The 27832-nt window shown below is 38.6% G+C and overlaps 1 protein-coding gene and 1 long non-coding RNA gene across 2 annotated transcripts in view; one reads left to right on the forward strand and one right to left on the reverse strand.

Moving 5' to 3' along the window:
- LOC139749811 (uncharacterized) overlaps nucleotides 1-9274 on the forward strand; it is a 117475-nt gene extending 108201 nt beyond the window's left edge. Inside the window, exons 2-4 of the long non-coding RNA XR_011713041.1 lie at nucleotides 2389-2581; nucleotides 5164-5339; nucleotides 7616-9274. This is a non-coding gene — a long non-coding RNA (uncharacterized lncRNA). The remainder of the gene's footprint in view (nucleotides 1-2388; nucleotides 2582-5163; nucleotides 5340-7615) is intronic.
- Nucleotides 1-27832, reverse strand: part of LOC139749810 (zwei Ig domain protein zig-8-like) — a 429206-nt gene that overhangs the window by 97189 nt on the left and 304185 nt on the right. The window contains exon 2 of the mRNA XM_071664084.1: nucleotides 627-862. Coding sequence (XP_071520185.1) covers nucleotides 627-862 — 236 coding nt within the window. The remainder of the gene's footprint in view (nucleotides 1-626; nucleotides 863-27832) is intronic.

Here is a 27832-nt window from a genome sequence, read left to right on the forward strand (position 1 = left end):
ATCACATAAGTTCCCATCATGTTCTCCACTGGTATCACATAAGTTCCCATCATGTTCTCCACTGGTATCACATAAGTTCCCATCATGTTCTCCACTGGTATCACATAAGTTCCCATCATGTTCTCCACTGGTATCATAAGTTCCCATCATGTTCTCGAATGAACACCAAAATATTTCTTTCACACAGCACCTTCGTGGATGCTGCCTCCCTCTGTAGATCCGTAGATACGACCATGGAACGCACGCAGGCTGGTTGAAACGTCGTTCTATCTCGGCAAATCATCTCGGGTATAGAGATTTTGCGTATAGGGCGTCGGCGTCATGAAACTAAACTGAAACACGTTTCCGAATTCGGCGACAAGATCGTGACACTATTCCCTGAAACGTACTGTTGTCCATCAAGTCTATACCCTCGCCTTCGGCGTTGGAATCGGTATATAAACATCATTGTCGCATTCGCCTGTTTTGCCTCCGATCAATCAACTGCCTCGCTCATATACACCATCTTCAACCCGATTTTATACCGCAAGCGCCCGCCAAAAGCGCTCACTACAGTAGAAAAAGACACAGCAACAACAACAACAGAAGAACGAGCTCGAAAAAGAAAGAAAAGTATCTCTACTCACCATTTCATCTCCGAGGTAGTGGGTGTAGCATTTGATGGTGACGCTGCCGCCGACCTGGGCGATCACCTGCGTGTTGTTCTGCTGGGCGGGCGTGATGCGGGCCAGGCCCGCGGAGGTCCTGGACCTGGCGACCAGCCCTCCTCTACGCGGGTGCTTCCCGTGGTGCGACGGCAGTGCCTCTCTGTGTGTCACGCTCCCGTGCAGTAGACCTCCTTCGTGGCGCCGGCCGCTCACACCTGCGTCGCCAAGATGGTCAGAGTTAAATCTCTTAAAAAAGAGAAAAATGGCTTTGTAAAATGTTAAATCCGAATAAAAAGATGAGGCGAATACGCCACCGCGTCAAGAGTGAGGTGTGGCCTGTGGAGTCGAGATATAGCCACACTCATATCCCTTCAAGTCTCCAGTCACCACGCCTTCTGCAGTAGGCACGCTGTGTTCGTTGCTCCTGCATCATCATTAGTCCAGAGTCCTAGTGGCGTCTTCATCGCGTTCTTAAAAGCCACACACACACACACACACACAGATCCACCACACTGGTTCATGATTGAAGGTGTGGAAGCATAAGAACCAAGGGAATAATACACGACCGTCATAAGAACAAAGGTATCATATCCTGACGTACACCAGAGCATAGTAGATCAAGAAGTGGCAGGAGGTACGCGAGAGTGAAGCAATGCTGGAACATTTTCCAGACTTGATTTACGGTTCCGACAGAGTTCACTCCCTCTTTTATTTTTTTGGCTCAATTCTGTGCACATTGGCCTTTACGAGAGCTGTAATGTTAAAAAGGTAATTGGTAAACTAGTGTATGAACAAGGACTAAAGCTGTTTGGGAGTTTATTTTATCTAATTCACGGTCCATCATTTCACTGTCAATCATTTTGGCTGTCACTCACTTCACCGAGTGAATAATTTGCATTCATTTATCGTCAGCAATGCCACACTGTTGACAACTTCACCGACTTTTAGTTTCATCGGGAAAAAGTTGATCATTTCGGTATAGACTTACGTACAATGTATAGTCTCAGGGATGCCATTCCGTTCTCTTCAGTCCCTCGTGTTCTCCACACACGTACTCACACACACACACACACTACATAAGCATGAGTTCGAATCCTAGGTGCGGCAGTTGGCCCTTACCCAACCCAGGTTTTGATCCTCCCTCGGGGATCGTTGGTAAATGGTGTGTCTTGCTTAGGCTGGAACGTGTGTTTGTGCGTTTATGTGTATATACATACAGAAGTAAAGACATAGTTCATGTAAACATGTTAACAAACGAGGCAAAACGAGTGTAAAACTCTCCCCTTGTAATACACACACACACACACACACACACACACACACACACACACACACACACAAATTATATAACACATGAACTCATTCACAGGCAAATACTCATTCAAACTTGCACATTCAAACTTATGTAACACACAAATGCACATTCAAACATATGTAACACACAAATGCACATTCAAACATATGTAACACACAAATGCACATTCAAACATATGTAACACACAAATGCACATTCAAACATATGTAACACACAGATATACACACACACACTCACAGGACATTACACAACTTTCATTCTACCCAGATCCACCTGTTGCTTCCCCCAACCCGTCTTCCTCGGTATCCACCACACAGCAGGGGCAACTACTGTGGTATAGGAAAGGTCATACAATATCATCCTCACTCCCTGGTAAACCACACAACAAGAGATGCTAATTGCACTGGTCCTCCCTCCTCACTCCAGCCATCATCTGGACCTCATCCGACAGTTCAAGAGAGAGAGAGAGAGAGATAGAGAGCAGCTGCAATGCCTCGTCATTGGTATCTCCTGCCTTCAGAGATCCCTCGTCCCCGAGTTGTAGTTCGGCACCACGACCACATCAAGACCAAGCGGAATTGGATAGACAGCTCCAGGAACACCACCCATCCCAACCAGTGTGAGTATTACCAGAAGCATTTTATGCTTTTGCAAAGACTGCTTGATCATCCCTACCTTATAGCCTCAATGTTTTCATCGTATGTATTTTGCTTCCATGCTTTCAGCCTTTGCCTGCTTATTTTGTAAGATAAATCTATTATTATCATTATTATTATTATTATTATTGTTATTATTGTTATTGTTATTATTATTATTATTATTATTATTATTATTATTATTATTATTATTATGACTGCTTACTACTGCTAACACTACTACTGTCATTACTAGAATTCTTTTTCTTCATCTTTTTTATTCTTAATATTCTAATTATATGTAAGTGGTGTGCCACAGGGATCAGTTCTTGGACCCATTCTCTCTCCCGTATACATATCAGTGACAACGTCATCGATCATAGGCTGCTTAGAAGAGATGAAGAGGCGATTTGATACTAGCATTCAGAATTGTCAAAGGCTTCTGTAATCTCAGTGTAAACAGTGACTGTCTGATTTCACCTATGGTGTAATGTTTTGATTGGAGTGAGGTTCAGTACATTTTCTACTGCCACCACTACTGCTACTACTACTACTGTGGTAATCTGATTCAGGTTAAAGTCAGGTTAACTTCACGAGTGGAGAACAGCCTCGAGTTGTCAGTCTTCAGACCCCGAGGAGTTCTGCAAGAGTCTTCTACTAGTTCACTGTGGCATGATTGGTTCAACCATGGGCCACTGCGCCATGGAGTGGTCTACCTTCCACCTCCTCGGCCATCGATCGCTTGCGCCACCTGGTATCACTTCGCCATCAAGTATTGCTCGCAACGACTGGCCTTTCGTAGAACAGTTCGCTCCTCGATCAAGTTACTGTCATCCATCAGGCTGTCGACTCGATCACTGTCCCTCAGTATGCCCTTGCGGTCGGTGCACAGGCAACAGGACTTAAAACTGGTCGTTCAAGGGGGTCGAAATCAACATCAACCTACGTGCCATCGACCAAGTCATCGTCGACCAGTACAACTTGCGACCATATACAGGCGTCGACCAGCTGAACGAGGATAGCTTCTACCGTTTGCCATCTCACCAGATGACCAAGTCCAGCGTCGGTCGGACCACCAAATACAACCAGTCGACCAGCTTCCCCCGACGATCGATGCGGGATCAACGAAGTCATCCCAGCATCGATCACATCAAGAGACGATTCACGTCGGACAGCCCATTGTTGAATGGCTCAGCGTCGAGCAATTCTTTTCGTCGTCGACCGCATCTCCCCGTCCACCTACACATCGACAATCACTCTATCGTCGACTGTTTAACCGTCGAATTTGGTGTCGGCCACATCAACGTCCCTCGCACTCCTCAGCACAGAAGAACTACGTACACTCGTTCCAGATGGGGGAACTGGAATAGATCCCTCAATCAGATGTCATGACATTACACAGTCTTACATCTAGATGTTAACTAGAGACTCGGCCTTTATGTCGTTACAGATAACAGAATACAGAACTGTCAGACAAATCTGAGAAACAGGTACACACAAACACTCTCTCTCTCTCTCTCTCTCTCTCTCTCTCTCTCTCTCTCTCTCTCTCTCTCTCTCTCTAAGCTTATGAACGAGAGAGATGATCTACGAGAGGGAGGAAAAATCTTGGTGGCAACCATCTTCCTCCCTGGCAAAGAGGGGTCTGGGTCTGGTGCTCTCCCTGGTTACGTGGCGGTGGTAATGGGGTGGTTTCCCCCCCTGCGGTAGGCTCCTCCAGCGGCCTCCCCCCCCTCTCTCCTTCTCTTCCCCACCATCTCTCGCGCCCCCCTCGCCTGTCTTATGGAGTTGTCAGGAACAATGGCACCAGCGTCGACAACGGAGACTCTGCTGGCAATTTCACGCTCGGCAGAGATCCCCCAGACAGCTCAGGAGAAACCAATAGCAACAAATAAGTATACAACATTTTCATGCAAATCCTCGGGCTCACGCAGGCACTACGGTCCGAAATTATGTTTTATTTTCAAAAATGGGATCCCCCGACAACTTCGGAAAGTCGTGGAGGAGGAATTGTGACAGAATACCAAAGGGGCGTGTGTGGTAGCCAATAATAGAAGGTTCACTCTTGAGGGTTAAGAGTCTAATCTATACTTCGATGCCCTCTTCGTTGTCAGGGGCGGGTGTGACCGCCAGTGATTATGTTAATCCCCTGTAAGTGAGGGACTCTCCCACGAATAACTAGGGTTGAGGAAATTGATATTAACCGGTCAAAATATCCCCAGTGATCGAGGGACTAACCCACGAATAACTAGAGTGAGTAAATTGATTTCAGTAGGCAAAACTGTATAGGCCATACTTCCAAAAAAGTCATGACGCATGTTAACTCATTGTTCATAGAGTTGATAGATATGAAGTGCTTTAGTGAATATGGAAAACATTATTCACTTTCTCATTCTTTATCAGAACTAAGCTTCCGATTCCCTTTTGAAAATGGAATGGAATTATGACTGACAGAATTGTGCAGTGTTACATGATTTCTTAGGAATGGTTTACAATATTTTTTCTTTTAAGAAGCACTGAAGATAAAGCTAGAAACCGTTTTCTAATTTGTTTTCTAACTTCTCAGGCATGTCGTAAGGATTGGCCAATGTACAAGGATATGGAGAGTAAAACATTGTCATTCAAATGCCATAAATGCCAAGGACCCCTTCCAGTTGACAATGAAAACATTATGATTCCATTCGTCAAGTGTGAGAGAGATGTGGTGATCAGACAAACATATCTGCTCTTAAGAACCTACAGGTATGTCTTGTAGTTCAGTATTATCTGCTCTTAAGAACCTACCGGTATGTCTTTTAGTTCAGTATGTCTTGTATCGGGAGATAGAAGGATTGAGTGAAAAAGATTTTGAGCGATAGGGGCCTGAACATGCAGGAGGGTGAAAGGTGTGCGTGAAATAGAGTGAATTGGAATGATGTGGTATGCTGGGGTCAACTTGCTGTCATTGGACTGAACCAGGATATGCGTAATATCTGGGGTAAATCATAGAAAGGTCATATACACATATTTATATATATCCATAAACACACATATACATACATATCAACATGTTGGAAAGGATCACAATTTTGCGCGTGATCAAGATATTCCTATGAGTCCACGGGGAAAATGAAACACGAAAAGTTCCCAAGTGTACTTTCGTGTAATAATCACATCATCAGGGGAGACACAAGAGAGAAATATAACAGTCAGTTGATATACATCGAAGAGACGAAGCTAGGACGTCATTTGGTAAACATGTGATTTACCAAATGGCGTCCTAGCTTCGTCTCTTCGATGTATATCAACTGACTGTTATATTTCTCTCTTGTGTCTCCCCTGATGATGTGATTATTACACGAAAGTACACTTGGGAACTTTTCGTGCTTCATTTTCACCGTGGACTCATAGGAACATATCAACATATACATACATATATGAGTGTATATGAGTGGATGAGTCTTTCTTTGTCTGTTTCCTGCCACTACCTCGCTGACCTTGGAAACGGTAATAATAATAGAAAGTAATGATAATGTATATGAATATATGTATATACTGTATTTTCTTTTATATTAAATGAAAATCCATGAAACGTGTGCGGCTGATGGAATGTTAGTGAACACAAAAGATTTACTTTGCCAGTTGATGGAATATTAATCAAACAGTATTTTGTTGTAAAATCATGAGAATTTGCATGATAAGTACTCAAATACTTAAAATTAGGCTGACATACTTTATAATCAAAAGATTATATTATGTTATATGAGAAAATATAATTGAAATTTTTTTCATTTTTTCAAATTTGTAGCAAGTGTCTAAAACAAACCAAATTTAAAAAGTTGGGGCATTGATGATTTTTTTTTTCCATGATCGCTTTTTCCTCCTTAGCAAGGTACCATCAGGAAAAATCACACGAAAAGTCTCATGTGCACATATCCACTATCTAGTTCTCATATGCAGTATGCTCAAACTAGTATATACTATCCACAGCCAAGCCCTAGAGACTATTCCATTGCTTACCTTGACCACTTTGTATGCCCTGGTTCAGCCTACTCACAGCATGTTGCCTCCCTTATACCAAGCCAGTATGATAAAAGAATGCTTTGATGAGATACAGATAACATTATTTCCATATTTTTCTTTTTTTTTAATACATTTTTACCATTTCCCTGAATTATTCACTTTTATCTTTTATGTCAATATGCCTTTGCCATACCATTTTCATGGTCATAACCTTGTTAATGTGGGGAAGATATACCAGTGTCTTGAACTCAGATGTTTTGTCCTTATTATTGAAGGCCTTGAAGTACAATGTAGCAGAAACTAGGGAAAACTCAGTTAGAGCTTGAAAGCAAGGACAGTTACCAGAATTATCTTAATATTGGTGATGGTGTTGGAGGGGAGTTAAAGGGAAGCAATGATTAAGGGGTCCAGAATCAAAAGCAGCTCTGGGCCCCTGGTCATGGGCTGGGCAAGGGTGGTGCCCTCCACCTATTCTAGTACATGTACGTGAAACCCACCTATGTATTATATAACTGGTGTTACAAGATAAACTGCTTGTGAGTGAAACCACACACAGTGCAGGAAAGTTGCAGTTTTTAGCTTACTAGGGTTTTGTTGTATAACAAGATAATTTTTACTTATCTTACTACAGATAATTTTTTACTAATTTCAGACTTTTACTAATTTGCAGGGGAGTGAAAGGATGACAGTATATCCCAGGAAAAGCAATGGGGTATAGTCTTTGTTATGGGAAATTCTAATTCAATTTGCAAGGTCTAAATCCAGAATAAATGATAATTGCATGTTTTTCACTTTTTATTATAGAAATGTAGACATACTTTCTCATATCAGATGGAAATATTTCTTGTTTTAGGCCCTTTAGATTGAATCTTTCCAAAAGTTGGAGCAGAGAACAGAGCCATAAAGAATTATTTTTTACTTGAAGGCTTAGCCATCTTTTCTTGTTCCTACCTCTCTTTAGGCAAGAAACAGCAAATAGATATAAGAGCATTGAAAGATATTGTTTTTCTCTACAGAACACTGAACAGATATTCAAAGCTGCATGGAAAGAAATGGAGCCTCATACTCTGGACAAAGCAGAGTCCCTCCTGGTACAGAACTTGAAGCAACTAGACTCCAGCCTCTATCCACCATACAGGGACTATCACCTTACGCAAGAAGCTTACCTGCATGTTAGTCTCTGTCGAGGAAACATCAGGGTTAAGCCCCTCAAAGCTGAAGAATAGGTGGAGTTAGATGATAATATTAAAAGCTTATTCTAAAAATATAGGTGATGAAGTTATTGATTGTGTGCATGCATAAAGCACAGTGTTCACAGATTACATAAATGAAAATACCCCATACTGTAATGTATTTATTGTTCTGAAAGCATCTGTACTGTATAGTATATGTATTTCATAATGAAAAAAAGGCAATTTTAACTATTCAATGTACAAGTAAAATGTGTGTCTGATGAAGCTCACTGAAGAGTTAAGTTGAAATGTGTTGCTGAATGCTTCATATAATTGTGTACATACAGTTCTAGCTTTCATTTTATACAACCTTGATTGCACATGCCAGCTCCGTTTCTTCTTTCTGGTTGATGTAGATGCTGTCCTAGCATAAAATATATTCATCACAGAGACATAAACAATACTGTATAGACAGCAGCAGTATCAATAATGATAGCATTGAAACTGCTTACTGCATACTTTTCCTTTACAAACACACTAACACAGAGATGGAATCGGTCATCAGTTACTTAGTATCTTAAATGATCTGACTTCTTCATATAAGCTGGAATTAAAGAGCACAACAACATGATCTTATTGTATTAACACAACAGTTGTGTATGTACAAAAATCATGCTCCTTCCCTCTCATGCATCTGATGAAACTGATTTGAATTATTTTCAGATGTATTACCTTATGCTGAATAGTTGAATATCCTTTTTTCATATTAATGAACTATGCAGTTTCTTGCATTTAAAACTGGGTAAACTAAGCAGAAAAGTGAGCATTTATTCAAATTAATAATTGTGTCCTGATCTCAAATTAATACCTTTTGATAACACTTTTATAGTAGGTGAAAGTCATGTTGGTGATTTACAGAATTTTTAAATGCTGGTATTTCCCCAAGCCAAATCAGAGGTAACTAGATTCTGGCTGGAAAACAAACTCACCTACACCCAGCAGTGTGTCCATATTGTAAGTGTGTGTTGGGAAAAAGTTAGGAAGGGATCAGAGGCTAATCAGAAAGGATACAGGAGTAAAGTTTAACTATTTGTTTATCAATATTTAATTCAATATCATTCAGGGTTGGCAGAGTAATGGAGGGGTGGGTGCTTAATAGTTTTGATGCAAGCTTTTGGTACTTTGAGATTTTTAAAATTTTTTGTATTTTTGAAGGACAGCTAACAACCATATCAGTAAGTGAATGATTTCTTCCATATATACACTTTACAAGGCATGGTATAGGTTTCATTTTACTAAATTTTGTAGTAGAGGCATCAAGAATGAAAGAAAAGTGCCCTCAAGAACAGTACGGTTCTTCGATAACAGCACATATATACCACTGAGCTTAAGATATGGTACTTTGCTAAAATTAATGTTTTTTAGGAATATCTTTAAACTTATGTAGTGAATTAATGTGAGCTGCATTGTTGATTAAAGAAACTATTTCAATAAACAGTCAAAAGAGAGTATAATTGATTGCTTTAACAAGGGTTAAACATATCATGCTAGCACCAGCCCTAAGGTCTGCTAGTTGTGTGTATAAATATATATATATATATATATATATATATATATATATAGGGGAGAAAAAATACTTCCCAAGTATTCCCTGCATGTCGTAGAAGGCGACTAAAAGGGGAGGGAGCGGGGGGCTGGAAATCCTCCCCTCTCATTATTTTTTATAATTTTCCAAAAGAAGGAACAGAGAAGGGGGCCAGGTGAGGATATTCCCTCAAAGGCCCAGTCCTCTGTTCTTAACGCTACCTCGCTAATGCGGGAAATGGCGAATAGTTTGAAAGAAAAAAAATATGTATATATACAACCAGCAAGGCAGCAGGTTTGGATGGTATTGCAGTGGAATTTATTAAAAAAGGGGGTGACTGTATTGTTGACTGGTTAGTAAGGTTATTTAATTTATGTATGATGCATGGTGAGGTGCCTGAGGATTGGTGGAATGCTTGCATAGTGCCATTGTACAAAGGCAAAGGGGATAAGAGTGAGTGCTCAAATTACAGAGGTATAAGTTTGTTGAGTATTCCTGGTAAATTATATGGGAGGGTATTGATTGAGAGGGTGAAGGCATGTACAGAGCATCAGATTGGGGAAGAGCAGTGTGGTTTCAGAAGTGGTAGAGGATGTGTGATTCAGGTGTTTGTTTTGAAGAATGTATGTGAAAAATACTTAGAAAAGCAAATGGATTTGTATGTAGCATTTATGGATCTGGAGAAGGCATATGATAGAGTTGATAGAGATGTTCTGTGGAAGGTATTAAGAATATATGGTGTGGGAGGCAAGTTGTTAGAAGCAGTGAAAATTTTTATCGAGGATGTAAGGCATGTGTACATGTAGGAAGAAAAGAAAGAGATTGGTTCTCAGTGAATGTAGGTTTGCGGCAGGGGTGTGCAATGTCTCCATGGTTGTTTAATTTGTTTATGGATGGGGGTTGTTAGGGAGGTGAATGCAAGAGTTTTGGAAAGGGGCAAGTATGCACTCTGTTGTGGATGAGAGAGCTTGGGAAGTGAGTCAGTTGTTGTTCGCTGATGAAGCAGCGCTGGTGGCTGATTCATGTGACAAACTGCAGAAGCTGGTGACTGAGTTTGGTAAGGTGTGTGAAAGAAGAAAGTTAAGAGTAAATGTGAATAAGAGCAAGGTTATTAGGTCCAGTAGGGTTGAGGGTCAAGTCAACTGGGAGGTAAGTTTGAATGGAGAAAAACTGGAGGAAGTGAAGTGTTTTAGATATCTGGGAGTGGATCAGGCAGCAGATGGAACCATGGAAGCAGAAGTGAATCATAGGGTGGGGGAGGGGGCGAAAATTCTGGGAGCCTTGAAGAATGTTTGGAAGTCGAGAACATTATCTCGGAAAGCAAAAATGGGTATGTTTGAAGGAATAGTGGTTCCAACAATGTTGAATGGTTGCGAGGCGTGGGCTATGGATAGAGTTGTGCGCAGGAGGATGGATGTGCTGGAAATGAGATGTTTGAGGACAATATGTGGTGTGAGGTGGTTTGATTAAGTAAGTAATAATAGGGTAAGAGAGATGTGTGGTAATAAAAAGAGTGTGGTTGAGAGAGCAGAAGAGGGTGTTTTGAAATGGTTTGAACACATGGAGAGAATGAGTGAGGAAAGATTGACTAAGAGGATATATGTGTCAGAGGTGGAGGGAACAAGGAGAAGTGGGAGACCAAATTGGAGGTGGAAAGATGGAGTGAAAAAGATTTTGAGTGATCGGGGCCTGAACATGCAGGAGGGTGAAAGGTGAGCAAGGAATAGAGTGAACTGGAACGATGCAGTATACCGGGGTCGACGTGCCGTCAATGGATTGAACCAGGGCATGTGAAGCGTCTAGGGTAAAACATGGAAAGTTCTGTGGGGCCTGGATGTGGAAAGGGAACTGTGGTTTTGGTGTATTATTACATGACAGCTAGAGACTGAGTGTGAACGAATGGGGCCTTTGTTGTCTTTTCTTAGCGCTACCTCGCACACATGAGGGGGGAGGGGGTTGTTATTTCATTTGTGGCGAGGTGGCGTTGGGAATGAATAAAGGCAGACAGTATGAATTATGTACATGTGTATATATGTATATGTCTGTGTGCGTGTATATATATATGTATACGCTGAGATGTATAGGTATGTATATTTGCATGTGTGGACGTGTATGTATATACATGTGTATGTGGGTGGGTTGGGCCATTCTTTCGTCTGTTTCCTTGCGCTACCTCGCTAACGTGGGAGACAGTGACAAAGAAAAATAAATAAATAAATAAATAGGGGATAGGGGAGAAAGAATACTTCCCACATATTCCGTGCATGTCGTAGAAGGCGACTAAATGGGAAGGGAGCGGGGGGCTGGAAATCCTCCCCTCTCATTTTTTTTTTAATTTTCCAAAAGAAGGAACAGAGAAGGGGGCCAGGTGAGGATATTCCCTCAAAGGCCCAGTCCTCTGTTCTTAACGCTACCTCGCTAATGCGGGAAATGGCGAATAGTATGAATGAATGAATTAAAATAAATAAATAAATATATATTTTATTTATTTATTTATTTTGCTTTGTCGCTGTCTCCTGCATTAGCGAGGTGCGCGAGGAAACAATATATATATATATATATATATATATATATATATATATATATATATATATATATATATTTATATAATATGGGTAAATATGGGTAAAACTGAAAGTTGATGGAGAGAGATGGGTGATTATTGGTGCATATGCACCTGGGCATGAGAAGAAAGATCATGAGAGGCAAGTGTTTTGGGAGCAGCTGAATGAGTGTGTTAGTGGTTTTGATGCACGAGACCAGGTTATAGTGATGGGTGATTTGAATGCAAAGGTGAGTAATGTGGCAGTTGAGGGAATAAGTGGTATACATGGGGTGTTCAGTGTTGTAAATGGAAATGGTGAAGAGCTTGTAGATTTATGTGCTGTAAAAGGACTGGTGATTGGGAATACCTGGTTAAAAAGCGAGATATACATAAGTATACGTATGTAAGTAGGAGAGATGGCCAGAGAGCGTTATTGGATTACGTGTTAATTGACAGGCGCGCGAAAGAGAGACTTTTGGATGTTAATGTGTTGAGAGGTGCAACTGGAGGGATGTCTGATCATTATCTTGTGGAGGCTAAGGTGAAGTTTTGTATGGGTTTTCAGAAAAGAAGAGTAAATATTGGGGTGAAGAGGGTGGTGAGAGTAAGTGAGCTTGGGAAGGAGACTTGTGTGAGGAAGTACCAGGAGAGACTGAGTACAGAATGGAAAAAGGTGAGAACAATGGAAGTAAGGGGAGTGGGGGAGGAATGGGATGTATTTAGGGAATCAGTGATGGATTGTGCAAAAGATGCTTGTGGCATGAGAAGAGTGGGAGGTGGGTTGATTAGAAAGGGTAGTGAGTGGTGGGATGAAGAAGTAAGATTATTAGTGAAAGAGAAGAGAGAGGCATTTAGACAATTTTTGCAGGGAAAAAATGCAATTGAGTGGGAGATGTATAAAAGAAAGAGACAGGAGGTCAAGAGAAAGGTGCAAGAGGTGAAAAAGAGGGCAAATGAGAGTTGGGGTGAGAGAGTATCATTAAATTTTAGGGAGAATAAAAAGATGTTCTGGAAGGAGGTAAATAAAGTGCTTAAGACAAGGGAGCAAATGGGAACTTCAGTGAAGGGCGCAAATGGGGAGGTGATAACAAGTAGTGATGATGTGAGAAGGAGATGGAGTGAGTATTTTGAAGGTTTGTTGAATGTGTTTGATGATAGAGTGACAAATATAGGGTGTTTTGGTCGAGGTGGTGTGCAAAGTGAGAGGGTTAGGGAAAATGATTTGGTAAACAGAGAAGAGGTAGTAAAAGCTTTGCGGAAGATGAAAGCCGGCAAGGCAGCAGGTTTGGATGGTATTGCAGTGGAATTTATTAAAAAAGGGGGTGACTGTATTACTGACTGGTTGGTAAGGTTATTTAATGTATGTATGACTCATGGTGAGGTGCCTGAGGATTGGCAGAATGCGTGCATAGTGCCATTGTACAGAGGCAAAGGGGATAAGAGTGAGTGCTCAAATTTCAGAGGTATAAGTTTGTTGAGTATTCCTGGTAAATTATATGGGAGGGTATTGATTGAGAGGGTGAAGGCATGTACAGAGCATCAGATTGGGGAAGAGCAGTGTGGTTTCAGAAGTGGTAGAGGATGTGTGGATCAGGTGTTTGCTTTGAAGAATGTATGTGAGAAATACTTAGAAAAGCAAATGGTTTTGTATGTAGCATTTATGGATCTGGAGAAGGCATATGATAGAGTTGATAGAGATGCTCTGTGGAAGGCATTAAGAATATATGGTGTGGGAGGCAAGTTGTTAGAAGCAGTGAAAAGTTTTTATCGAGGATGTAAGGCATGTGTACGTGTAGGAAGAGAGGAAAGTGATTGGTTCTCAGTGAATGTAGGTTTGCGGCAGGGGTGTGTGATGTCTCCATGGTTGTTTAATTTGTTTATGGATGGGGTTGTTAGGGAGGTGAATGCAAGAGTTTTGGAAAGAGGGGCAAGTATGAAGTCTGTTGGGGATGAGAGAGCTTGGGAAGTGAGTCAGTTGTTGTTCGCTGATGATACAGTGCTGGTGGCTGATTCATGTGAGAAACTACAGAAGCTGGTGACTGAGTTTGGTAAAGTGTGTGAAAGAAGAAAGTTAAGAGCAAGGTTATTAGGTACAGTAGGGTTGAGGGTCAAGTCAATTGGGAGGTAAGTTTGAATGGAGAAAACTGGAGGAAGTAAATTGTTTTAGATATCTGGGAGTGGATCTGGCAGCGGATGGAACCATGGAAGCGGAAGTGGATCATAGGGTGGGGGAGGGGGCAAAAATTCTGGGAGCCTTGAAGAATGTGTGGAAGTTGAGAACATTATCTCGGAAAGCAAAAATGGGTATGTTTGAAGGAATAGTGGTTCCAACAATGTTGAATGGTTGCGAGGCGTGGGCTATGGATAGAGTTGTGCGCAGGAGGGTGGATGTGCTGGAAATGAGATGTTTGAGGACAATGTGTGGTGTGAGGTGGTTTGATTGAGTAAGTAACGTAAGGGTAAGAGAGATGTGTGGAAACAAAAAGAGCGTGGTTGAGAAAGCAGAAGAGGGTGTTTTGAAATGGTTTGGGCACATGGAGAGAATGAGTGAGGAAAGATTGACCAAGAGGATATATGTGTCGGAGGTGGAGGGAACGAGAAGTGGGAGACCAAATTGGAGGTGGAAAGATGGAGTGAAAAAGATTTTGTGTGATCGGGGCCTGAACATGCAAGAGGGTGAAAGGAGGGCAAGGAATAGAGTGAACCAGATCGATGTGGTGTACCGGGGTTGACGTGCTGTCAGTGGATTGAATCAGGGCATGTGAAGCATCTAGGGTAAACCATGGAAAGCTGTGTAGGTATGTATATTTGCATGTGTGGACGTGTATGTATATATATATATATATATATATATATATATATATATATATATATATATATATATATATATATTTTCCCTGGGGATAGGGGAGAAAGAATACTTCCCACGTATTCCCTGCGTGTCGTAGAAGGCGACTAAAAGGGGAGGGAGCGGGGGGCTGGAAATCCTCCCCTCTCGTTTTTTTTTTAATTTTCCAAAAGAGGGAACAGAGAATTGCGCCAGGTGAGGGTATTCCCTCAAAGGCCCAGTCCTCTGTTCTTAACGCTACCTCGCTAATGCGGGAAATGGCGAATAGTTTGAAAGAAAGAAAGAAAAAAAATATATATATATATATATATATATATATATATATATATATATATATATATATATATTATCCCTGGGGATAGGGAAGAAAGAATACTTCCCACGTATTCCCTGCGTGTCGTAGAAGGCGACTAAAAGGGGAGGGAGCGGGGGGCTGGAAATCCTCCCCTCTCATTATTTTTTTTTTTTTCATTTTCCAAAAGAAGGAACAGAGAAGGGGGCCAGGTGAGGATATTCCCTCAAAGGCCCAGTTCTCTGTTCTTAACGCTACCTCATTAACACGGGAAATGGCAAATAGTTTGAAAGAAAAGAAAGATATATATATTATATATATATATATATATATATATATATATATATATATATATATATATATACATAAAGCAAAATAGAAAAAAAATAATACATATTATCCCTGGGGATAGGGGAGAAAGAATACTTCCCACGTATTCCCTGCGTATCGTAGAAGGCGACTAAAAGGGAAGGGAGCGGGGGGCTGGAAATCCTCCCCTCTCGTCTTTTTTTTTTTTTAATTTTCCAAAAGAAGGAAGAGAGAAGGGCGCCAGGTGAGGATATTCCTTCCAAGGCCCAGTCCTCTGTTCTTAACGCTACCTCGCTATCGCGGGAAATGGTGAATAGTATGAAATATATATATATATATATATATAATTTTTTTTTGCTGCTGTCTCCCGCGTTTGCGAGGTAGCGCAAGGAAACAGACGAAAGAAATGGCCCAACCCACCCCCATACACATGTATATACATACGTCCACACATGCAAATATACGTACCTACACAGCTTTCCATGGTTTACCCCAGACACTCCACATGCCCTGATTCAATCCACTGACAGCACGTCAACCCCGGTATACCACATCGATCCAATTCACTCTATTCCTTGCCCTCCTTTCACCCTCCTGCATGTTCAGGCCCCGATCACACAAAATCTTTTTCACTCCATCTTTCCACCTCCAATTTGGTCTCCCACTTCTCCTCGTTCCCTCCACCTCCGACACATATATCCTCTTGGTCAATCTTTCCTCACTCATTCTCTCCATGTGCCCAAACCATTTCAAAACACCCTCTTCTGCTCTCTCAAACACGCTCTTTTTATTTCCACACATCTCTCTTACCCTTACGTTACTTACTCAATCAAACCACCTCATACCACACATTGTCCTCAAACATCTCATTTCCAGCACATCCATCCTCCTGCGCACAACTCTATCCATAGCCCACGCCTCGCAACCATACAACATTGTTGGAACCACTATTCCTTCAAACATACCCATTTTTGCTTTCCAAGATAATGTTCTCGACTTCCACACATTCTTCAAGGCTCCCAGGATTTTCGCCCCCTCCCCCACCCTATGATCCACTTCCGCTTCCATGGTTCCATCCGCTGCCAGATCCACTCCCAGATATCTAAAACACTTTACTTCCTCCAGTTTTTCTCCATTCAAACTTACCTCCCAATTGACTTGACCCTCAACCCTACTGTACCTAATTAACTTGCTCTTATTCACATTTACTCTTAACTTTCTTCTTTCACACACTTTACCAAACTCAGTCACCAGCTTCTGCAGTTTCTCACATGAATCAGCCACCAGCGCTGTATCATCAGCCAACAACAACTGACTCACTTCCCAAGCTCTCTCATCCCCAACAGACTTCATACTTGCCCCTCTTTCCAAAACTCTTGCATTCACCTCCCTAACAACCCCATCCATAAACAAATTAAACAACCATGGAGACATCACACACCCCTGCTGCAAACCTACATTTCCTCTCTTCCTACACGTACACATGCCTTACATCCTCGATAAAAACTTTTCACTGCTTCTAACAACTTGCCTCCTACACCATATATTCTTAATACCTTCCACAGAGCATCTCAACTTATCATTGTACATATCTTATCAACAATAAAGTTATCTAATTTGTATAGACCATCACTGATATTAAGATTATAATTCTTTGTGTATTTAATAATAGAAGATTCAATGATATTTCTCTTGGTAATAGAGTTAGAGTTAATAACTGAGATGGCATTACTCCAGTCAATAAAATGATCATAGTTTTTAACATGATTAAACAAGGCATTTGATTCTTGCTTAAGTCTAACAGAAAGATCTTTACCACTCTGACCATCATCAAATTTATCACATTTTCCACAAGGCATTTTATAGATGCAACCAAGAGAATTTTCTGGTGAATTCCTGATTAAGCTATTCTTTATAGTATTATTGTTGCTAAAGGAAACATTTACATTAAAGGATTTAAGCAACATGGGAGGTTTGGGCTCAACTCTATAAAATGATTGCTAACTTAAGGGATTTATCAATGAAAGATCTAGGGTACTTTAACCTAGATCCAATAGAATATATCTTCTCAAACTCATCATCAATAAACTCTGGACTGTAAATACGTAATGCCCTAAGGAACATAGATTGAAATGACAAACTGGCATACACTAAACCTTTACAGATATTAATATCATCATTACTTAAATTACTGTATTTTTCTAAATTGCAAAACCAGTGGAAGTTAATTGCCCTAAAAGATTCATAAGAGCTATTAACACCTTAAAAAAAACAAGGATATACATATTACTAAAGCTGATAAGGCTAACACTTGTGATTTTAGACAAAAGTAACTATTTATCTAAAATGAACGATCTTCAAAATGATAACACAACATATTCTAAACTTAGTAAAAATCCCTTAGAAGCAGTTAATTCTCACTTCAATAAAGAAAGAAATGAAGTTGTTGTTGAAAGGTAACATTTCTCTTATCAAGTGTTTGTCATCTTTGTCCCCTTCATTGCCATATATATATATGGACTTATCAAAACACATAAACAGAATTTTCCAGCAAGACCTATAGTGAGTTCAGTAGGCTCCATCACATATAAATTGTCAAAATGGCTAGTTTCTTTATTAAGCCCTTTAGTGGGTAAGGTATCAAATTCTAATATCATGAACAATGTAGATTTAGTCAACAAGCTAAACAACATCAATGTTAATTTTGATTTCAAACTAGTTAGCTTTGATGTTTCCTCACTTTTCACTAAAGTTCCAGTTGATGACCCTTTAGAATATTTATTTGATGTCTTGGATGATATTCATTTACCTGTTTCAAAGTCTAATTTCACTGAACTGATAAAATTCTGTATAAAAGACTGTGTATTTAATGGAGATTATCATGCTAAAAAATTTGGTATGGCAATGGGTAACCCTCTCTCACCTGTAATAAGTAATCTTTATATGGAATTTTTTGAAACAAAATTACTAAAGGATATCTTACCTTCTAATGCAATTTGGTTTAGGTATGTAGATGATGTTCTTTGTGTTTGGCCAACAAATGAAAATTTACAAATATTTCTCCCCTTACTTTACAATTAAGTACCTTCCATCAAATTTACTGTAGAAAATGAAAACAATGGTATGTTACCATTTTTAGATTGCATGATCCATAGACAAGGAAACAAGTTTAAGTTTAGCATATATATATACAGAAAACACACCAATGTATGCTCATATATCCATTATTACTCATCTCAACATGACAGAGTTAAATTATCATCATTTCAATCTATGTTCCTTAGGGCATTACGTATTTACAGTCCAGAGTTTATTGATGATGAGTTTGAGAAGATATATTCTATTGGATCTAGGTTAAAGTACCCTAGATCTTTCATTGATAAATCCCTTAAGTTAGCAATCATTTTATAGAGTTGAGCCCAAACCTCCCATGTTGCTTAAATCCTTTAATGTAAATGTTTCCTTTAGCAACAATAATATTATAAAGAATAGCTTAATCAGGAATTCACCAGAAAATTCTCTTGGTTGCATCTATAAAATGCCTTGTGGAAAATGTGATAAATTTGATGATGGTCAGAGTGGTAAAGATCTTTTTGTTAGACTTAAGCAACATAAATATATTATAAGAATGGGACAAGAATCAAATGCCTTGTTTAATCATGTTAAAAACTATGATCATTTTATTGACTGGAGTAATGCCATCTCAGTTATTAACTCTAACTCTATTACCAAGAGAAATATCATTGAATCTTCTATTATTAAATACACAAAGAATTATAATCTTAATATCAGTGATGGTCTATACAAATTAGATAACTTTATTGTTGATAAGATTTGTACAATGATAAGTTTATGAACACTCGTTGTATGTTTTGGACAATCACATGTTTACCAAATGGCGTCCTAGCTTCGTCTCTTTGATGTATATCAACTGACTGTTATATTTCTCTCGTGTCTCCCCTGATGGTGTGATTATTACACGAAAGTGCACTTGGGAACTTTTCGTGTTTCATTTTCCCCGTGGACTCATAGGAATATCTTGATCACGCGAAAAATTGTGATCCTTTTCCAACACACACACACACACACACATATATGTATATATATATATATATATATATATATATATATATATATATATATATATTTTTTTTTTTTTTTTTTTTATACTTTGTCGCTGTCTCCCGCGTTTGCGAGGTAGCGCAAGGAAACAGACGAAAGAAATTCCCCAACCCCCCCCATACACATGTACATACACACGTCCACACACACAAATATACATACCTACACAGCTTTCCATGGTTTACCCCGGACGCTTCACATGCCTTGATTCAATCCACTGACAGCACGTCAACCCCTGTATACCACATCGCTCCAATTCACTCTATTCCTTGCCCTCCTTTCACCCTCCTGCATGTTCAGGCCCCGATCACACAAAATCTTTTTCACTCCATCTTTCCACCTCCAATTTGGTCTCCCTCTTCTCCTCGTTCCCTCCACCTCCGACACATATATCCTCTTGGTCAATCTTTCCTCACTCATTCTCTCCATATGACCAAACCATTTCAAAACACCCTCTTCTGCTCTCTCAACCACGCTCTTTTTATTTCCACACATCTCTCTTACCCTTACGTTACTTACTCGATCAAACCACCTCACACCACACATTGTCCTCAAACATCTCATTTCCAGCACATCCATCCTCCTGCGCACAACTCTATCCATAGTCCACGCCTCGCAACCATACAACATTGTTGGAACCACTATTCCTTCAAACATACCCATTTTTGCTTTCCGAGATAATGCTCTCGACTTCCACACATTCTTCAAGGCTCCCAGAATATATATATATATATATATAAGGAAAAGACAATAAAGGCCCCATTCGGTCACACTCAGTCTCCAGCTGTCATGCAATAATGCCCGAAACCACAGCTCCCTTTCCACATCCAGGCCCCACACAACTTTCCATGGTTTACCCCAGACGCTTCACATGCCCTGATTCAATCCATTGACAGCACTTCGACCCCGGTATACCACATCGATGCAATTCACTCTATTCCTTGCCCGCCTTTCACCCTTCTGCATGTTCAGGCCCCGATCACTCAAAATCTTTTTCACTCCATCTTTCCACCTCCAATTTGGTTTCCCACTTCTCCTCGTTCCCTCCACCTCCGACACATATATTCTCTTGGTCAATCTTTCCTCACTCATTCTCTCCATGTGCCCAAACCATTTCAAAACACCCTCTTCTGCTCTCTCGACAACGCTCCTTTTATTTCCACATATCTCTCTTACCCTTACATTACTTACTCGATCAAACCACCACACACCACATATTGTCCTCAAACATCACATTTTCAGCACATCCACCCTCCTGCGCACAACTCTATCCATAGCCCATGCCTCGCAACCATACAACATTGTTGGTACCACTATTCTTTCAAACATAGCCATCTTTGCTTTCGGAGATAATGTTCTCGACTTCCACACATTCTTCAAGGCTCCCAGGATTTTCCCCCCTCCCCCACCCTATGATTTACTTCCGCTTCCATGGTTCCATCCGCTGCCAGATCCACTCCCAGATATCTAAAACACTTTACTTTCTCCAGTTTTTCTCCATTCAAACTTACCTCCCAATTGACTTGGACCCTCAACCCTACTGTACCTAATGACCTTGCTCTTATTCACATTTACTCTTAACTTTCTTCTTTCACACACTTTACCAAACTCAGGGATATATATATATATATATATATATATATATATATATATATATATATATATATATATATATATATATATGAAAGCCGGCAAGGCAGCAGGTTTGGATGGTATTGCAGTGGAATTTATTAAAAAAGGGGGTGACTGTATTGTTGACTGGTTGGTAAGGTTATTTAATGTATGTATGACTCATGGTGAGGTGCCTGAGGATTGGCGGAATGCGTGCATAGTGCCATTGTACAAAGGCAAAGGGGATAAGAGTGAGTGCTCAAATTACAGAGGTATAAGTTTGTTGAGTATCCCTGGTAAATTATATGGGAGGATATTGATTGAGAGGGTGAAGGCATGTACAGAGCATCAGATTGGGGAAGAGCAGTGTGGTTTCAGAAGTGGTAGAGGATGTGTGGATCAGGTGTTTACTTTGAAGAATGTATGTGAGAAATACTTAGAAAAGCAAATGGATTTGTATGTAGCATTTATGGATCTGGAGAAGGCATATGATAGAGTTGATAGACATGCTCTGTGGAAGGTATTAAGAATATATGGTGTGGGAGGCAAGTTGTTAGAAGCAGTGAAAAGTTTTTATCGAGGATGTAAGGCATGTGTACGTGTAGGAAGAGAGGAAAGTGATTGGTTCTCAGTGAATGTAGGTTTGCGGCAGGGGTGTGTGATGTCTCCATGGTTGTTTAATTTGTTTATGGATGGGGTTGTTAGGGAGGTGAATGCAAGAGTTTTGGAAAGAGGGGCAAGTATGAAGTCTGTTGGGGATGAGAGAGCTTGGGAAGTGAGTCAGTTGTTGTTCGCTGATGATACAGCGCTGGTGGCTGATTCATGTGAGAAACTGCAGAAGCTGGTGACTGAGTTTGGTAAAGTGTGTGAAAGAAGAAAGTTAAGAGTAAATGTGAATAAGAGCAAGGTTATTAGGTACAGTAGGGTTGAGGGTCAAGTCAATTGGGAGGTGAGTTTGAATGGAGAAAAACTGGAGGAAGTGAAGTGTTTTAGATATCTGGGAGTGGATCTGGCAGCGGATGGAACCATGGAAGCGGAAGTGGATCATAGGGTGGGGGAGGGGGCGAAAATTCTGGGAGCCTTGAAGAATGTGTGGAAGTCGAGAACATTATCTCGGAAAGCAAAAATGGGTATGTTTGAAGGAATAGTGGTTCCAACAATGTTGTATGGTTGCGAGGCGTGGGCTATGGATAGAGTTGTGCGCAGGAGGATGGATGTGCTGGAAATGAGATGTTTGAGGACAATGTGTGGTGTGAGGTGGTTTGATCGAGTAAGTAACGTAAGGGTAAGAGAGATGTGTGGAAACAAAAAGAGCGTGGTTGAGAGAGCAGAAGAGGGTGTTTTGAAATGGTTTGGGCACATGGAGAGAATGAGTGAGGAAAGATTGACCAAGAGGATATATGTGTCGGAGGTGGAGGGAACGAGGAGAAGAGGGAGACCAAATTGGAGGTGGAAAGATGGAGTGAAAAAGATTTTGTGTGATCGGGGCCTGAACATGCAGGAGGGTGAAAGGAGGGCAAGGAATAGAGTGAATTGGATCGATGTGGTATACCGGGGTTGACGTGCTTTCAGTAGATTGAATCAAGGCATGTGAAGCGTCTGGGGTAAACCATGGAAAGCTGTGTAGGTATGTATATTTGCGTGTGTGGACGTATGTATATACATGTGTATGGGGGTGGGTTGGGCCATTTCTTTCGTCTGTTTCCTTGCGCTACCTCGCAAACGCGGGAGACAGCGACAAAGCAAAAAAAAAAAAAATATATATATATATATATATACATATATATATATATATATATATATATATATGTGTGGTCATGACGCCAGGCAAATGTCAGTAATTACTGCCTCCAGCAACAGATTATGTTGCTTGTGCAAGTCACTAACGGGAATGGAGAACCAACGAGCACAACTTATGGAAGAGAGATCCTCAAAGGTTTGGACGAAGAGAATTGTGGAAGAAGAGATTCTATGTCTATAAATTGAAAAGGAAAAAGCAGGGTACTATGGCTACGGAAATTGGAAAGACTGACTGATATATGAATGAGTAACGAGAGCAGTTATTATGGGATGCTATTCATCGTTGATGACGCGAGTGGAGTACAACAAGGATCCGTCTTGGGACCTCTGTTGTTCATGGTTTTATGATGATAACCTCCAGAGCTAGGGAGAGGAAAGCCCGTGCATTATTATGTTCTCTGGTGATGTAGTAGCAGGTGCAAAAGGTTCTCATCTAGTGGGTCATCTAGATACTCTAGCTTCGTGATAGGATAGTTGGCTATGACGAAGATTAATCAGGGTAAGTATATCACCAACTCATGCATAAGAGAAATCTTGGTATGGCTTAGTCAAACTGAAAAAAGAGATTTAATATTGATACATAATACTACCTTCTGACACACACACACATCAGGACGAATGTTACTGAAGTTTAAACATTCCTGGCAGACATCAGACAGAGATGTATGGTCACGAATGGAGATATGATGAGAGAGAGAGAATGTAAAACAGGGTGCAAAAAATCTACAACTTAAATACGGTTCGAGTTGGCGGGTGTGGGCTATTGAGGAGAGACTCAAGAAAAATCCAAAGCCTTGCATTTTGATCAGATTTTCAACTTCTTCAGATTTTAATGAAAATCTGGGTATAGATGTTATTTTACATGCTGATTAAGTATTTGGAGTCAAATTACTGCATTTCGCATTATTAATGCCTTTAATTATCCCACGTTGATTATATAAATATGCTAATTACTCGACTAATTACACGAATTTTTGGGTTTTGACCACAGATTAGTATTCAGCATACCTAAAAGCATCAATCATGAAATTCTCAAGAAAATCCATTTTTTTTTTAAATAAAGTAAAATCCAAGGCTATATATAGCCTTTCATTTTGTTCAGATTTTCAGCTTCTTCAGATTTTAATGACAACCTGGGTATAGATATTATTTTACATGCAGATTAAGTATTTCGAGTCAAATCAATGGTTTACCATTACTAATGCCTTTACTTGCCTATTAGATTAATTATAATAAAATTAGTATGCTAATTACGTGACCAATAACATGAATGTTTTGCTTTTGACCAAAGGTTCGTATTCCACATACCTAAAAGCATCTATCCTGATATTCTCAAGCAAATCCAGTTTTTGAAAAAAAAAAAAATCAAGAAAAATCCGAGCAAAATGCAAGGCTATAGCCTAGGATTTTCCTTGATTTTTTTGAAAGAATGGATTTCCTTGAGAATTTCAGGATAGATGCTTTTAGGTAAGTGGAATACGAATCTTTGGTCAAAAGCAAAACATTCATGTTATTGGTCGAGTAATTAGCATACTAATTTTATTATAAGTAATGTAAGTGGTAATATTTTTCTTGATTTTTTTTCAAAAAATGGATTTTCTTGAGAATTTCAGAATAGATGCTTTTAGGTATGCTGAATACGAATCTGTGGTCAAAACCAAAAAATTCGTGTAATTTATCGAGTAATTAGCATGCTAATTTAATAATTAAACTAAGGGGTAATTAAAAGCATTAGTAAAGCGAAATCCAGTCACTTGAGTCGATATACTTAATCAACATGTAAAATAACCTCTATACCCAGATTGTCATTAAAATCTGAAAAAGTTGAAAATCTGAGTAAAATGCAAGGCCTTTAATTACCCCTTAGATTAATTATAATAAAAATAGGCTTTGATTTTTCTTGATTTTTTTCAAGAAATGGATTTTCTTGAGAATTTAAGAACAGATGCTTCTAGGTATGGTGAATAGGAATCTGTGGTAAAAACCCCAAAATTCTTGTAATTAGTCGAGTAATTTGCATACTAATTTCATAATTAATCTAAAGGGTAATTAAATGCATTAGTAATACGAAATCCAGTCATTTGACTCAAAATACTTAATCAGCATATAAAATATCATCTATACCCAGATTCTCATTAAAATCTGAAGAAGTTGAAAATCTGACCAAAATTTTTTCTTGATTTTTTTTCAAAAAATGGATTTTCTTGAGAGTTTCAGGACAGATGCTTTTAGGAATGCTGAATACGAATCTGTGGTCAAAACCCAAAAATTCTTGTAATTAGTCGAGTAATAAGCATAATAATTTCATTATAATTAATTTAAGGGGTAATTAAATGACTTAGTAATGCTAAATCCAGTCATTTGACTAGAAATACTTAATCAGCATATAAAATAACATCTATACCCAGATTGTCATTAAAATCTGAAGTTGAAAATCTGACCAAAATTTTTCTTAATTTTTTTCGAAAAATGGAATTTTTTGAGAGTTTCAGGATAAATGCTTTTAGGTATCGTGAATACTAATCTGTGGTCAAAACCCAAAAATTCCTGTAATTAGTGGAGTAATTAGCATTCTAATTTCATTAAAATTAATTTACAGGGTAATTAAATGCATTATTCATGGGCAATCCAGTCATTTGACTCAAAATACTTAATCAGCATATAAAATAACATCTATACCCAGATTGTCATTAAAATCTGAAGAAGTTAAGAATCTGACCAAAATTTTGTGCAAGGCCTTGGATTTTTCTTGATTTTTTTTTCAAAAAATGGATTTTCCTGAGAGTTTCAGGATAGATGCTTTTAGGTATGGTGAATACGAATCTGTAGTCAAAACCCAAAAATTCATACACTTAGTCGAGTAATTAGCATACAAATTTCATTATAATTTATTTAAGGAGTAATTAAATGCATTAGTAATGCGAAAACCAGTCATTTGACTCAAAATACTTAATCAGTATATAAAATAACATCTATACCTAGATTGTCATTAAAATCTGAAGTTGAAAATATGACCAAAATTTTTGCTAGGCTATAGCCTTGGATTTTTCTTGATTTTTTTCAAAAAATGGATTTTCTTGAGAGTTTCAGGATAGATGCTTTTAAGTATGCTGAATACGAATCTGGTCAAAACCCAAAAATTCCTGTAATTAGTCGAGTAATTAGCATGCTAATTTCATTATAATTAATTTAAAGGGTAATTAAATGCATTGGTAATGCGAAATCCAGTCATTTCACTTAAAATACTTAATCAGCATATAAAATAACATATATAACCAGATTGTCATTAAGATCTGAAGAAGTTGAAATCTGACCAAAATTTTTGCAAGGCCTTGGAATTTTCTTGATTTTTTTCAAACGATGGATTTTCTTCAGAGTATCACGATAGATGCTTTTAGATATGCTGAATACAAATCTGTGGTCAAAACCCAAAAATTACTGTAATTAGTCGAGTAATTAGCATGCTAATTTCATTATAATTAATCTAAAGGGTAATTAAATGCATTAGTAATGCGAAATCCAGTCATTTGACGCAAAATACTTAATCAGCATATAAAATAACATCTATACCCATATTGTCATTAAAATCTGAAGAAGTTGAAAATCTGACCAAAATTTTTGCAAGGCCTTGGATTTTTCTTGATTTTTTTCAAAAAATGGATATTTTTGAGAGTTTTAGGATAGATGCTTTTATGAACGGTGAACAAGAATCTAAGGTCAAAACCCAAAAATTCCTGTAATTAGTCGAGTAATTAGCATACTAATTTCATTATAATTAATTTAAAGGGTAATTAAATGCAACAGTAATGCGAAATCGAGTCATTTGACTCAAAATACTTAATCAGCATATAAAATAACATCTATACCCAGATTGTCATTAAAATCTGAAGAAGTTGAAAATCTGACCAAAATTTTTGCAAGGCTATAGCCTTGGATTTTTTTTATTTTTTTCAAAAAATGGATTTTTTTGAGAGTTTTAGGATAGATGCTTTTAGGTATGGTGAACAAGAATCTATGGTCAAAACCCAAAAATTTCTGTAATTACTCGAGCAATTAGAATACTAATTTCATTATAATTAATTTAAAGGGTAATTAAATGCAATAGTAATGCGAAATCGAGTCATTTGACTCAAAATACTTAATCAGCATATAAAATAACATCTATACCCAGATTGTCATTAAAACCTGAAGAAGTTGAAAATCTGACCATTTTTTCAAAAAATGGATTTTCTTGAGAGTTTCAGGATAGATGGTTTTAGGTATGCTGAATACGAATCTGTGGTCAAAACACAAAAATTCCTGTAATTAGTCGAGCAATTAGCATACTAATTTCATTATAATTAATTTAAGGGTAATTAAATGCATTAGTAATGCGAAATCGAGTCATTTGACTCAAAATACTTAATCAGCATATAAAATAACATCTATACCCAGATTGTCATTAAAATCTGAAGAAGTTGAAAATCTGACCAAAATTTTTGCAAGGCTATAGCCTTGGATTTTTCTTAATTTTTTTCAAAAAATGGATTTTCTTGAGAGTTTCAGGATAGATGCTTTTAGGTATGCTGAATACGAATCTGTGGTCAAAACACAAAAATTCCTGTAATTAGTCGAGTAATTAGCATACTAATTTCATTATAATTAATTTAAGGAGTAATTAAATGCATTAGTAATGCGAAATCGAGTCATTTGACTCAAAATACTTAATCAGCATATAAAATAACATCTATACCCAGATTGTCATTAAAATCTGAAGAAGTTGAAAATCTGACCTTGGATTTTTCTTAATTTTTTTCAAAAAATGGATTTTCTTGAGAGTTTCAGGATAGATGCTCTTAGGTATGCTGAATACGAATCTGTGGTCAAAACACAAAAATTCCTGTAATTAGTCGAGCAATTAGAATACTAATTTCATTATAATTAATTTAAGGGTAATTAAATACAATAGT

The sequence above is a fragment of the Panulirus ornatus genome, chromosome 8, assembly GCF_036320965.1.
Source record: "Panulirus ornatus isolate Po-2019 chromosome 8, ASM3632096v1, whole genome shotgun sequence".
Lineage (NCBI taxonomy): Eukaryota > Metazoa > Arthropoda > Malacostraca > Decapoda > Palinuridae > Panulirus > Panulirus ornatus.